This window comes from Vespa crabro, chromosome 22 (genome assembly GCF_910589235.1).
Source record: "Vespa crabro chromosome 22, iyVesCrab1.2, whole genome shotgun sequence".
NCBI classification, from domain to species: domain Eukaryota; kingdom Metazoa; phylum Arthropoda; class Insecta; order Hymenoptera; family Vespidae; genus Vespa; species Vespa crabro.
In genome coordinates, this window is record NC_060976.1 from 2,870,355 (window position 1) to 2,881,766 (window position 11,412).

The following is an 11,412-nucleotide window of genomic DNA, read 5'->3' on the forward strand; positions in this document are numbered from 1 at the left end:
AAGTTCATAGTTTCTACTTATTTAATTTTATAATAATTAATCTAAATATAATATTTTTCACCGCCATGATAAATAAGAAGGAACGTAATGTTTTTCTGAAGGAAAACAGAAAAAGAAAAAGAAAAAAAAAAAAAAAAAATCAAATTTACAATCGATAATAATTTTATTTTTTTTATTTTTTTTTTTTTTTAACACTATAACATAATTTATATAATTTTCCAATATTATTTTCTTTAATTAAAAATTAACAAAAAAAAAAAAAAAAAAAAAAGAAAAAAAAGAAAGAAAGAAAAAAAAGGACAAGTTTGACGTTGTTACAAAATAAATAATTATATTCGCAAGTTTCATTACAAGCTCTAATCTAACATAATAGAATTAGATGGATTCAATAGGATCGAATAAGATCAAATAGAATCAAGCAAGATCAAAAAAGGATTGAATGAAATCGAACAAGGTCGAATATATTGGATCAGATAGGATTGTAGTTTTATATGAGGTTTCTTATCGGGCATCTTTGACAATTTTCGGATTCTTTTTTCTTTTTTTTTTTTTTCAGCCATCTTCAGTCGTCTTCGGCAATCTTCTAAATTTATCTATTTCTATACTTGACCACAGACTTCTACAAGCAATCCAGAACATTTACAGTTGAAATGTATAATCTTGAACAGTTGAAGATACTTCTCTTATTAACCGAACTTAAACATAAGAATATAATCTTAAAGTATATTGAACAAATACAAAAAGATCACTTACATTAACTAAAGTACAATAAAAAAAACTGCGTAACAAATTTGTCTTCTATGTTGCTAAATATAATCCATACGCAAGCGGGTTCAATGCGACATTAATAGAATCAAAAAAGGAAAAAAAAAAAAAAAAAAAAAAACAAACAAAAAGAATCTCCAGAAAGTTGTTATTTTTTTACCCCTTCAAATTAATCATTGTATAATCATGGCAACGAAAAGAAATTAAAGACTTAGCAAATCATAGGTATTAATATATAAAAATTCATATTTATTAATTGTCCAATTTATATTTAATGTTTTATCTGCGTATAAAATCAAAAAAATTTTCCTTCGTGGAGATGGAGGTTTTAGGATGGTGGAGGGATGGGATGGATGGAGGTATATAAACATTTTATTTATTTTTCAGGAGAATCTCTAATAGCGAATATTGTATTGTAAATCAAATCAACTGAGAAAGAATATGATCAGTATAAACAACCTTGGAGCACCTTACGCTCTTCCCTACTTAGAAAAGATTTCGATGCTTCCTGAACATTTTCTGAAACGTTCAGCCAGTTTCACCCCCAACCACTGATTTGTCCAGGTCGGGGGCCAACGATTCTGACTCTTGAGGCTTGCTTTATAGTACTTGCTGATCTTCTAGGCTTGAGACTTCTCAGCCGCGGAAATGAATGCGATTCGGATCATATTCTTTGTCACATGCGCGAAAAACCTTCATATCTTGAAATGCGAGCAAGACAAACATCTTCAGAAATCTTGTCTTCAATTTTTCAAAACTTTCATTTTTTCAGAGTGAAACTTCAAACTTCCCTCTATCATCCAATACCTCTTGATTCAAAACCTTATAAACAAACAAACAGGTTAGAGACCTTATTTCTATTTTCAGGTTTAATTTTTTTTTTGTATTTTTTTTTGTTTTATGGTTTTTTTTTGCTTTTTTTTTTGTTTCATAAACGGATAGGAATACCAGATTTCCCGATTTCTACCATGTTTAGTAGTTAGTGGTATCTAGTGTCCAACGGCTGGAATACAACTTTAAGCAAATTATTAAATATTCAAATTAAATTCATAACTCAATCATATTCCAACCTTCACATGATAATCATAGTATGAGTAACTTAAACCTATTCTTCATAATATTATCGAAAAAGAAAATTAACTATTGTGTCCATTCCAACCTTACTGTTTCATGCAAAGAATATGCTAGACTCCTTTGCATATTAAAATGTTATATCTCATTAATTGATATTGTATAATATAACGTAAATGTTATATATTTAATCGCGTATAATGCAGAAATAGGTAAGGTAAGAACAGCAGTAAGAATGTAGCGTTTGCATTTTTGACCCGGTACGGTATAGTTAGAAGAAATTTGGGGTCATAGGGTCAAGTCACACAAATGGCTCCCAAACACCTGGCCTCTCGCATCACACTCGGTCACTTAATATCGACCTGAAATTCATTAAGCAACAAAAACCATGATTGTTCGACCCAGGGTACAGGGTGCACTTAGTTACTACCGTACGATTTATTCGATGCATTTCTTGATGCGTCTGCCATCGATTCTTGATAATTTACGTAGATTCTTATTTCATCTTATACTTTGGACTGAATATAAGCGGTCTACGGAAATATGAATCTGTGAAAGAAATATACACTGTTTTTTTGGTTTTAAAAAAAAGAAGTTGTTCACTACTTTTTTTTTTTTTTTTTTTTTTTTTTTTTTTTTTTTTTTTTTTTATATATATATATATATATATATATATATATATCTCTTGAAAATGCACAATAAACATTATACCTGGTATGCCACAATCTGTACTCATTAACCACACAGTGCAATTATTCTTGCACTTTTATGTTGAAAAATTAAAATCAAGTTATGCACAATTGTTATATTAAAATTAATATAATTAAATAAAATATGAGAGTCAATCAATCAGAAATATATAATTTGTAAGACATAAAAGGATTTATGCTGTTTGATTCACTATCTAACGATAGGCATTAAGGTTTTTCTTATAATACCAACAATATATTTCTCCCCTCCCAAACACATTATGTGTTTATTAATCTTATATAACTTTGACATGACAATTTCAATGAATCCGTCATATTAGTTTATTTTTAAGTATGTATGATGATAGAGTATATGAAATGTTTTGCAGATGCATATGTGTAAGGGTTTATATGATAAATTACCGTATCATACAATATCAAATCAATGAGAGTGTTGTTATTATTATTATTATTATTATTATTATTATTATTATTATTATTATTATTATTATTACTATTATTATAATTATAAAAAGATTATGAATTCTTTTACTGGACTACTGATCTGTTTTATGTATAACGCATGATACGCAGCACATATTATTTCAAAGGAGACACATATCCATGTAGACTGCTTATATTATACTTCTAAGTAAAATTGAAATAAGACTTACGTGGAGAATAGGAGCGTGATCTAGACCTGTCATAACGTGATCGTCGTCGGCTGTAATATGGACTTGGAGAGCGGCGATAGCTTCCTCTGTAACTGCTTCTATGTTTTAAAATAATATGTTAAATATAATTCAGAAATTTTTTTTTTCTTTTTTTTTATTATTATAATTCCATATACTTTCTACATTAATATATAATTTTTAATTTTAAAGAATACATATACTGACTCTCTACGCCTTGGTCCATCCCATCCTCGGTCAGGTAGATGCGTTGGTTTTCCCATATAAATACCAGGTGTAGGCGTGTGGGCTCTTTGTGTGATAGAATAGTCTACTCTTATTCGTCGTCCGTCAATTTCCATTCCTGTGCATTGTTCTTTTGCTACTTTAGCATCTTCAGAAGATTCATAATAAACAAAGCAAAATCCTTTGGATCGTCCTGTCTGTAATTAACATTTATTAATTTAATTAATAATTGGAGGAATTATACATTGAATTTTTGTTATTTCTTGTATTAATCATTTTTTTTTTGGGATTTAAAAAACTTGTAGCCAGAGGCCTTTAACGTTCCACATGCACTTAATAAAAGGAGCGTTCTAAATCTCTGGCAGAATTTGATATTCCCTTAATAAAAAGAAAAAAAAAAAAAAATAGAGAAAAACAATCCATAAGGGTTAAACATTTGCTTATACAATTTATTCATAAATCTAAAAAAAAAAAAGAAAAAAAAAAAAAATAGAAAAGAAAATGCACGCTGCAAATAAATAAACAAAACAAAAACAAAAAAGAAAACGAAAATTATATAAAAGTACCTTGGCGTCAATAACAATTTGTACACTTTCAACCGGTCCATGTTTTGAGAAGATGTGATGAATTTGTTGTTCTGTGGTAAATATGGAAAGCCCAAATACACCTAAACATCGAGAAGGAGAAGGATTGTCTCTGTTACCAACATGACGTCTTCTTGTCGACATTGGACTTCGAGAATGTGATCGATAGATATTCCTATCACGTTCTCGAGAATAGCGGGAACGTGAGTACGATCGAGATCTGCTGCGAGAATATCTACCGCCTCTATAAAGAGAACGACTGCGACTGCGACTACTTCCACGATGACCAGCACTAGCGTATTTATTACTCCGATATGACTTTCGGCTGCGCGATAGAGAACGGCTCCGTGATCTGGAGTATTCTTTAACTGCCCTATGGGATTCTTTTCGTTCGCGAGATTTACGTGACCTTGAATGTGAACGTGAATCCCTTAATCCTCCATCAGCTGTACGTGGTCTTCGTGGGCTTGAACTTCGACTACCACTTCTCTGAAAATTAAAGAATAGATATATCAATTATGAATAATAAAATATTAAATGTAAACAATGATAATATGCTTTCACAATCAGATTTTAAAACTTTAGGGAACAATTGTTATTTCTTCAGCATTACATCAAAGCGAGCTGAGTTGATCATCATAGCGTTAACTATGTATACATATATATGTATGTATGTATGTATGTATGTATGTATGTATATGTGTATATATATATATATATAAATACGTATACACGGCACATTTTCTATTTGATAGGGGAAAAAAAAAAAAAAAAAAAAAGAAAAAACAAAAAGAAAGAAAGAAAAATATAAACGAAATATAAACTTATTTAGAGAAATAATAATAATAATAATAAATAAAAAAAAAAAAAAAAAAAAAAACAAAAAAGTGCACTACGAATTTCAAATTCTCACGTAAATTTAATCTCTCGTTAAAAAGCATACAATACGATTCTTATCTTAAGAATTGATAAAGGAAATATTTGCCGAGTAAACATTGTATCGACATACATTGTATTCGAACTAATAAGTAAAATTATTCTAAACACAATTACACGCGACGTGCGTAGAACGTTACGGATCGATAATGGCTGTAGTTGTTGGCCGCATGTTAACATATTCGTTGAATACTCTTAATTGTTTGCCAAAAGTAATAAATAATATGAAATGTGATACTTACTTCAATGTCGCTCATATTTAGTTTCAAGGTGGAAACTAGTCAAGAAATGATTAATGTTAGATAGAAATTATAAACTGAAAGAACGATATTTCGTGGCGTCGATATATAATAATGGCGAATGATCCTCACTTTCGGGCGTTTCAACGTATAACGAACGGAAATGGTGATATTACTCGATGGAAGCTATGAAAACGCCAACATCCGGCGTTGCTAAGAAACGAAGAATCGGATTGGACGATAGTTTGGCGCTGCATGCGACACTCCATTCAAATTTCACGTGCGAATAAATTTGAACGACGATATTTCTTCAAGCTACGATATCTTCTTAAAAGTTTACATTGAAAAATTGTGAATTATTTCGACGTTACGAATTGCACATTTTATATATTTTTCACTAATATGTTGTAAAAAGAAAAAAAAACAAAATCAACGAATGAATTGTAAAGATTTATTATGTTTACCTTGTCGTATCGCAAACGATGACAATTTAATTAAGTAAAATCTATCATTTTAGAAAAACATTACGCGTCGCTCTCGCGTATTGTTTGCGAGATAAAAAAAAAAAAAAAAAAAAAAAAACAAAAAGAGAAAGAAAAAAAAAAAAGAAAAAAAGCGATTTACTAAATGAACGTTAGAAAATTTGTCTGATTCGTTGATTTGTTCAATTTAATTCGATTTATTGTTTCTCCCGTAATTGAAATAAGTTCAATAAGTTTTAAATGCGAATTCGAAATTATAACGATTTAATAAAAAATCCCTAGAGAGAATATTAAGAATATATTTTGATACAACAATAAGGAATATTATATCCGATAAGTTTAAATTCATAGTAATATGATCGATAAGCCTATCTACCTTATGAAAAATATTACTTATATCTGTTTTATTCGAAGTTTGGATTTTTTTTATAGAAATTGTTGAGTTTAATATTAACGAAACCGCCAGTGGTGTATATCTGCGCAGAAAGCTGCGCGTAGTTATGAGTCTATAAAAATTGTTCATATCGAAGTATTGCCGCAGAGCCACAGACGAGAGGAAGGATTCTCCGGTAGTCAGCGAACCATTTTTCTGTCGTCAAACGGATCAAGCTTTTTGTGAGACTTGGATCGATCACAAAAAGCGGGATTCGCTTTTCGCATAGGAATTGGCCTGTTGAAGGAGTACCAGCTTAGTCGCATAGAACCTTTAAAAATTGTGAGTAAAATCGGTGACTTATCCGAATTCGCTTAGCGGACGATGCCTATGACCGGTCAACCTCTACGATCCGTTTATAACTTTAAACGAAACTTTGTTTATACTTGAAAGACTTTCAGGACTCGAATAAACTAATGTTAGAATTCAGTTTCATCAATGGACAACAATTACCTAATTTCTGAACATAATATACTTAAAGTTAATCGATGAATTTTACAACTATCATGGCTGCCAGCCGGTTTTACTATCGTTTTATACTTCAATAGAGATCGTATACGTTTATAAATATTTGGATATATTTTGTTTTTCATTCGTTTTATTTCCAATAATATTATTATCCTATCGTATATTAATATACACATCTGTAACAACGTGTATTTTGTTGCGTAATGACTTGTCGTTTTCGCAACAAGAAATTAATGAATATGTAAGTTTTATTTATCTTCAAGAGGATTTGTAAATCGTCTTAAGCAAAAAAAAATTGAAATAGAAATTTATTCGTTATTTGATATCTGTGCCTGTTGGAAATGTAACACATTGATATATTTAATATTTCCTGTACATGTTTGTCAATTTGATATGCTATTTAAAATAAATATATTGTTATATCAAAAATATTGTATTTTTGATAAGCACAATTAATGCTGGAAGACTTTTATTTTATTACATTGTTACAACAAAGTTTTGATTTACATGTCCTATTTACTTTATTTTTTAATTATATTATTTGAGATGATGATTATATATTTTGTCAAATAAATATGCACATTCCTTTCTATTTATTATATCCTTAACATATAATCATCAATTATAATAAATAGTAAAATTAATAAATAATATAATATTGATATTTTTATAGTATTCATATATTACAAATAATAAAAGTACAATTGCTTTATAATAAAAATAATAACATTAATTATTATTAATTTAATTAGAATATTACAAAATATTATGTTTGATGTCATTGAATATTTTCTTTATTTTGATATTATTCTTAAATAAACATACATGTATATGTTATTGAATTAATATAAATAAATATTTGTATGGAATGTTTTAAATTGATATAAATATAATTTATTTTTAGATTTATAAAATGGAAGAAATGCGTCAACAACAGCAGGTTGGGCCTACTATGCTCTCCAATGTAGGCAATGTTCCCAACCATTCAAATAATGCCCATCGTCGCAGTAGAACTCGGATAACATTACATGCCATGATGTCAGAGTCATTATCACTACCTGAAGCAGCTCGTTTAGAAATGGAAGCATTACCTAATAAGACACCTGTATCAGTTCTTCAAGAACTACTATCTCGTAGGGGTACAATACCTAAATATGAATTAGTTCAAGTGGAAGGTGTCATACATGAACCTACATTTCGTTATCGAGTTACTGTTGCTGATGTCGTCGGTTTGTATTAAAATAATATGTGTATATATATATATATACATAATTTTGATTAATTGTGCATGTATATTAGTTAGATAAAATTTTAATATTTTGTTGCATTATAAGATATATGTTACTAGGAGATGAAAAGAAATTTTCTTGATGAAAGAAAAAATTGTATTTCGTAAGGACTAAACTATTCAAGTAGATCCAATTGTTTCAGCAATGGGGACTGGTAGATCTAAAAAAGAAGCCAAACATGCTGCAGCCAAGGCTGTTTTAGATAAATTAATTGGAGTAAATATTGAGTCTGCAGAATCTCCTCTTCCAAAAAGTTTAGCCGAGTAAGAATAATTATTTAAATAAATTTTTAATGTATTATGATAGTGCAAGCAGATCAGCTATTATAAGTGTCAATAGAATTTTGGTAACATGTAACTTTATGAAATGTATTTACATATTATATAATTTTAAACATTGTATATGTAGTTCTCAAAATCTACCAGAACTTGAAGGATACGGAGAAGAAAAAGGTTTAACCAATCCAATTGGAGTTCTCCAAGAAATGTGCATGTCTCGTCATTGGCCACCACCAAAATATACAATGGAAGGTGAAGAGGGATTACCGCATGAAAGAAAATTTACTATTGTTTGTTCTATTTTGAGTTTTCGTGAAGTTGGCTATGGTAAAAGTAAAAAAATTGCGAAGAGGCATGCAGCTCATAAAATGTGGCTTACTCTTCATGATACAAACAATCAAACTAATATGGATGGAGATGAGGTAAGACTATCCATATACATATATAAGAGATAAGATTTTCTAAAGTTTACAATAATATATATATATATATATATATATATGTATATATATATATATGTGTGTGTGTGATAATATTATATAATATGAAGAGATATTTGTTGTTTTAAACAATATATAAGTTATTGACATATCTCTATTATTAATTGTTTATTTATCATGTATAGTCTCTAACTATACTATAACAAATTCAATTTTACAAAATATATGTATGCATGTGATGTGTGTGTTTGTGTGTATGTGCACGTGTGAAAGAACAGTGAAGTGGAAGTGATTCTTAACAATTATAAAATTGTTTTATTATTCATTATGTTTACAAGAAGCTACCTTTCTGATCATTTTGAATCTATAGCGGACGATATTGATATGATGAAATGAATGCTGTAAGAAATATTTATGAATTACAGATTTATGAATTACAGAATTACAGATTGGTTGTCTTGAAAGCACCTATATTTAAGTCATTTCCACTTCATTTTGCTTTCGATGCAGGTAGCATATTCCATAGTAGAAAAGTTTCATAAATGTTTAATAAAATTATTGATTAATTGTCCGTTATAGATTATGCAAAAGACTGCAAATGTAAATGCCCGTTATGCTGACCTGAAAGGTAGCAAAATTTCAACATTAACAACGCCTCATAGTCATAAAGTTTCACTATTTCACAAGAACCTCAAGTCTTCCACAGGTGTAAAACTTTTTGAATTACAGGTTTGTATAATATTTTGTCATATTTAAAAAATAAAATCAAATATATTGATAAATTATCAAGAGATCGCAATTTATCATGTATTTCTTGTACATTTGTTTATTATTCATAATTATGAATGAATTGCTATTGGTTTTTGTTTCAGAATACTTGTTTGAATGATGGTGATGTAAATTTGGTACAATTCTTGCAAGAGATTGCTTCAGAACAACAGTTTGAAGTAACGTATGTTGACATTGAAGAAAAGTCTATTAGTGGTGAGTTCATAATACATTTACATGTATCAAATTATTGAATTTGAGAAGTATAGTTTTCTAAAGTTATAATTTATATTTATTTTGTTCTATTATATATTTTTATGATAAATTTTTGTTTATTGCATAAAATAATTACCATTTCATGATATTTATTATAATATAATATTTATGATTTTTGAAAATGAGTCTATAAAGTAATGAAGAAAATAATATAATTTAATATCTTTACAAATTTTCTTATAATAAAAAAATTATAAAAAGTAATTATAATTAAATGTTGTGCTAATATATTTTATTTTGAAAAGTATAAATTTTGTAAGCACATTATTTAATATAATTGATTTATTAAATATTTGCAAAATTGTTCATTATTTTTCTGTAAGTACCATGTCAAGTACTACATCTCTTTCAGTTGTTGGTATGTCATCTTTTATTTGTTCATTAAATGCTATTGCGATCAAATGTGGTTTTCTTTGCTGTTTCTGAAAAGTATCTTCCAAGAATTTATCATAATATCCCTTACCATGGCCTAAGCGTTTTCCTAATTAGGAAATATAAATGCAATAGTATAGTTAAATCTATTATATACGTAATTTGTAATTATAAAGTAAAATAATTTACCGTTATAAGTAAATGCTACTCCTGGTAAAAGAATAAGATCTAGTTCACCTGTAAGAGAAAAATATTTTTCTTTATTGTTGATCTTTCTATTTTATCTTTTATCTACTTACCATTTTGAAAGGCATTTTCTCTAGTTTCAGAAATGTCTGGTTGTTTAAAATTCCATTTTGTTAATGGCAATTTTTCATAATCATTCATAGAAAATAATTTAACCATTTCCATTGTTTTTCCATTACATCTAGGAATGAATACTTCCTTTCCTTTTTCAAATATGTCTGTCAAAATAAGTGTAGTATCAATTTCGTCTTTAGTACTAAGATACACGGAAATTCTTTTACTATTCTGATATTGTGGTAATCTTTTCAACTGAAATATAATAATGTTTATAAAAGTCCATTATATTATTTCAATATTGTACGAATATATATGATATGACATAACCTCTTGGCTGGCAAATTTTTAACATATTGAAATACTTTATATAGAAAAAAATTTACTGTACTTTTTCAAATATTCTTGAAGATTGTCGTGCTTTTTCTTCAGCAGTGATATTTGAAATAATATTACTCATTTCTTTCCGTAATGCATCTTTTAAAGATTTCATAGTTGCCATATTATTTTGCTTTGTAGAATCTATCCAATAATATGCTTAAAATACTTATAATTAGATAAATCTATCTCTTAGTAGATAAGAATTATTTACATAAGATATTTTATGATTTCGAATACAATTATCATAGAAGTTTATATAATACATCACATCTTTACAATAATTTCTATTCTTATATAAAGAGAAAATTTTCTTTTTTCACATATATAATATATTTATCAAAACATTTCTCTTGATTTTACTACATACTTTTTGTTTTATTTATTATTTTTTCTTTCTTTCTTTTTTTCCCCCTCCCCCATTAATTATTTAAATTAATACAATTTTTTTTTCCTATCTAATAAAATTATTATTATCTTAATATTATTTGTACAGTTATTTTATTTAATAATACAATTGTAGGTAAATGCCAGTGCCTTGTGCAACTGTCCACATTGCCAGTGGCAGTTTGCTATGGTTGCGGTGTAACCAGTAAAGATGCTCAAGCCAGTGCTGCTCAAAACGCTCTTGAATATCTCAAGATCATGACCAAGAAGTGAGCCAGCGCTCTGCTCCTGCCAGCTGTCACTATAAACTGCAAGTCCCATAGTAATTTATTATCAAAAA

The 11,412-nt window shown here is 28.2% G+C and overlaps 3 protein-coding genes across 9 annotated transcripts; 1 reads left to right on the forward strand and 2 right to left on the reverse strand.

Moving 5' to 3' along the window:
* Nucleotides 1-991: 991 nt before the first annotated feature.
* LOC124431602 (transformer-2 protein homolog beta) lies at nucleotides 992-5,367 on the reverse strand. 4 transcript variants are annotated; one of them, XR_006944047.1, is made up of 6 exons: nucleotides 5,205-5,367; nucleotides 4,009-4,515; nucleotides 3,425-3,639; nucleotides 3,200-3,297; nucleotides 2,272-2,385; nucleotides 992-2,198 (listed from the first exon to the last, which is right to left on the reverse strand). XR_006944047.1 is itself a non-coding variant. In XM_046979691.1 (5 exons), the coding sequence occupies exons 1-5, from the start codon at nucleotides 5,217-5,219 to the stop codon at nucleotides 1,562-1,564; spliced, it is 861 nt and encodes a 286-aa protein (XP_046835647.1). In that variant the 5' UTR covers nucleotides 5,220-5,367; the 3' UTR covers nucleotides 992-1,561. The 4 variants fall into 4 exon arrangements, 3 of the variants coding, with proteins under 3 accessions (XP_046835647.1, XP_046835648.1, XP_046835646.1); XM_046979691.1 differs by lacking the exon at nucleotides 2,272-2,385 and having other exon boundaries at nucleotides 992-1,587; XM_046979692.1 differs by lacking the exon at nucleotides 2,272-2,385.
* A 740-nt stretch (nucleotides 5,368-6,107) lies between these two features.
* LOC124431601 (interferon-inducible double-stranded RNA-dependent protein kinase activator A homolog) lies at nucleotides 6,108-11,345 on the forward strand. 4 transcript variants are annotated; one of them, XM_046979686.1, is made up of 7 exons: nucleotides 6,115-6,398; nucleotides 7,489-7,813; nucleotides 8,001-8,136; nucleotides 8,282-8,573; nucleotides 9,171-9,320; nucleotides 9,464-9,575; nucleotides 11,209-11,345. In XM_046979686.1, the coding sequence occupies exons 2-7, from the start codon at nucleotides 7,498-7,500 to the stop codon at nucleotides 11,343-11,345; spliced, it is 1,143 nt and encodes a 380-aa protein (XP_046835642.1). In that variant the 5' UTR covers nucleotides 6,115-6,398; nucleotides 7,489-7,497. The 4 variants fall into 4 exon arrangements, with proteins under 4 accessions (XP_046835644.1, XP_046835645.1, XP_046835642.1 ...); XM_046979687.1 differs by having other exon boundaries at nucleotides 6,118-6,398; nucleotides 8,016-8,136; XM_046979688.1 differs by lacking the exon at nucleotides 9,171-9,320 and having other exon boundaries at nucleotides 6,108-6,398.
* On the reverse strand, nucleotides 9,850-10,859 carry LOC124431603 (5-formyltetrahydrofolate cyclo-ligase). Its single transcript, XM_046979694.1, has 4 exons — nucleotides 10,699-10,859; nucleotides 10,307-10,562; nucleotides 10,197-10,244; nucleotides 9,850-10,116 (listed from the first exon to the last, which is right to left on the reverse strand). Exons 1-4 carry the CDS (start codon nucleotides 10,807-10,809, stop codon nucleotides 9,944-9,946), a joined length of 588 nt encoding a protein of 195 aa, XP_046835650.1. The 5' UTR covers nucleotides 10,810-10,859; the 3' UTR covers nucleotides 9,850-9,943.
* Nucleotides 11,346-11,412: the final 67 nt, after the last annotated feature.

Coding starts and splice junctions, on each gene's coding strand:
- LOC124431601 (XM_046979686.1), top strand. CDS start 7,498: ATGGAAGAAATGCGTCAACAACAGCAGGTTGGGCCTACTATGCTCTCC. Junction 7,814..8,000: donor TACTGTTGCTGATGTCGTCG/GTTTGTATTAAA, acceptor CTATTCAAGTAG/ATCCAATTGTTTCAGCAATG. Junction 9,321..9,463: donor TAAAACTTTTTGAATTACAG/GTTTGTATAATA, acceptor TTTTTGTTTCAG/AATACTTGTTTGAATGATGG.
- LOC124431603 (XM_046979694.1), bottom strand. CDS start 10,809: ATGGCAACTATGAAATCTTTAAAAGATGCATTACGGAAAGAAATGAGT. Junction 10,563..10,698: donor CTTCAAGAATATTTGAAAAA/GTACAGTAAATT, acceptor ATTATATTTCAG/TTGAAAAGATTACCACAATA. Junction 10,245..10,306: donor AGAAAATGCCTTTCAAAATG/GTAAGTAGATAA, acceptor TTTCTCTTACAG/GTGAACTAGATCTTATTCTT.
- LOC124431602 (XM_046979690.1), bottom strand. Junction 3,640..4,008: donor AAATTGTTATTGACGCCAAG/GTACTTTTATAT, acceptor TGTTAATTACAG/ACAGGACGATCCAAAGGATT. Junction 3,298..3,424: donor GATGGACCAAGGCGTAGAGA/GTCAGTATATGT, acceptor TTTAAAACATAG/AAGCAGTTACAGAGGAAGCT.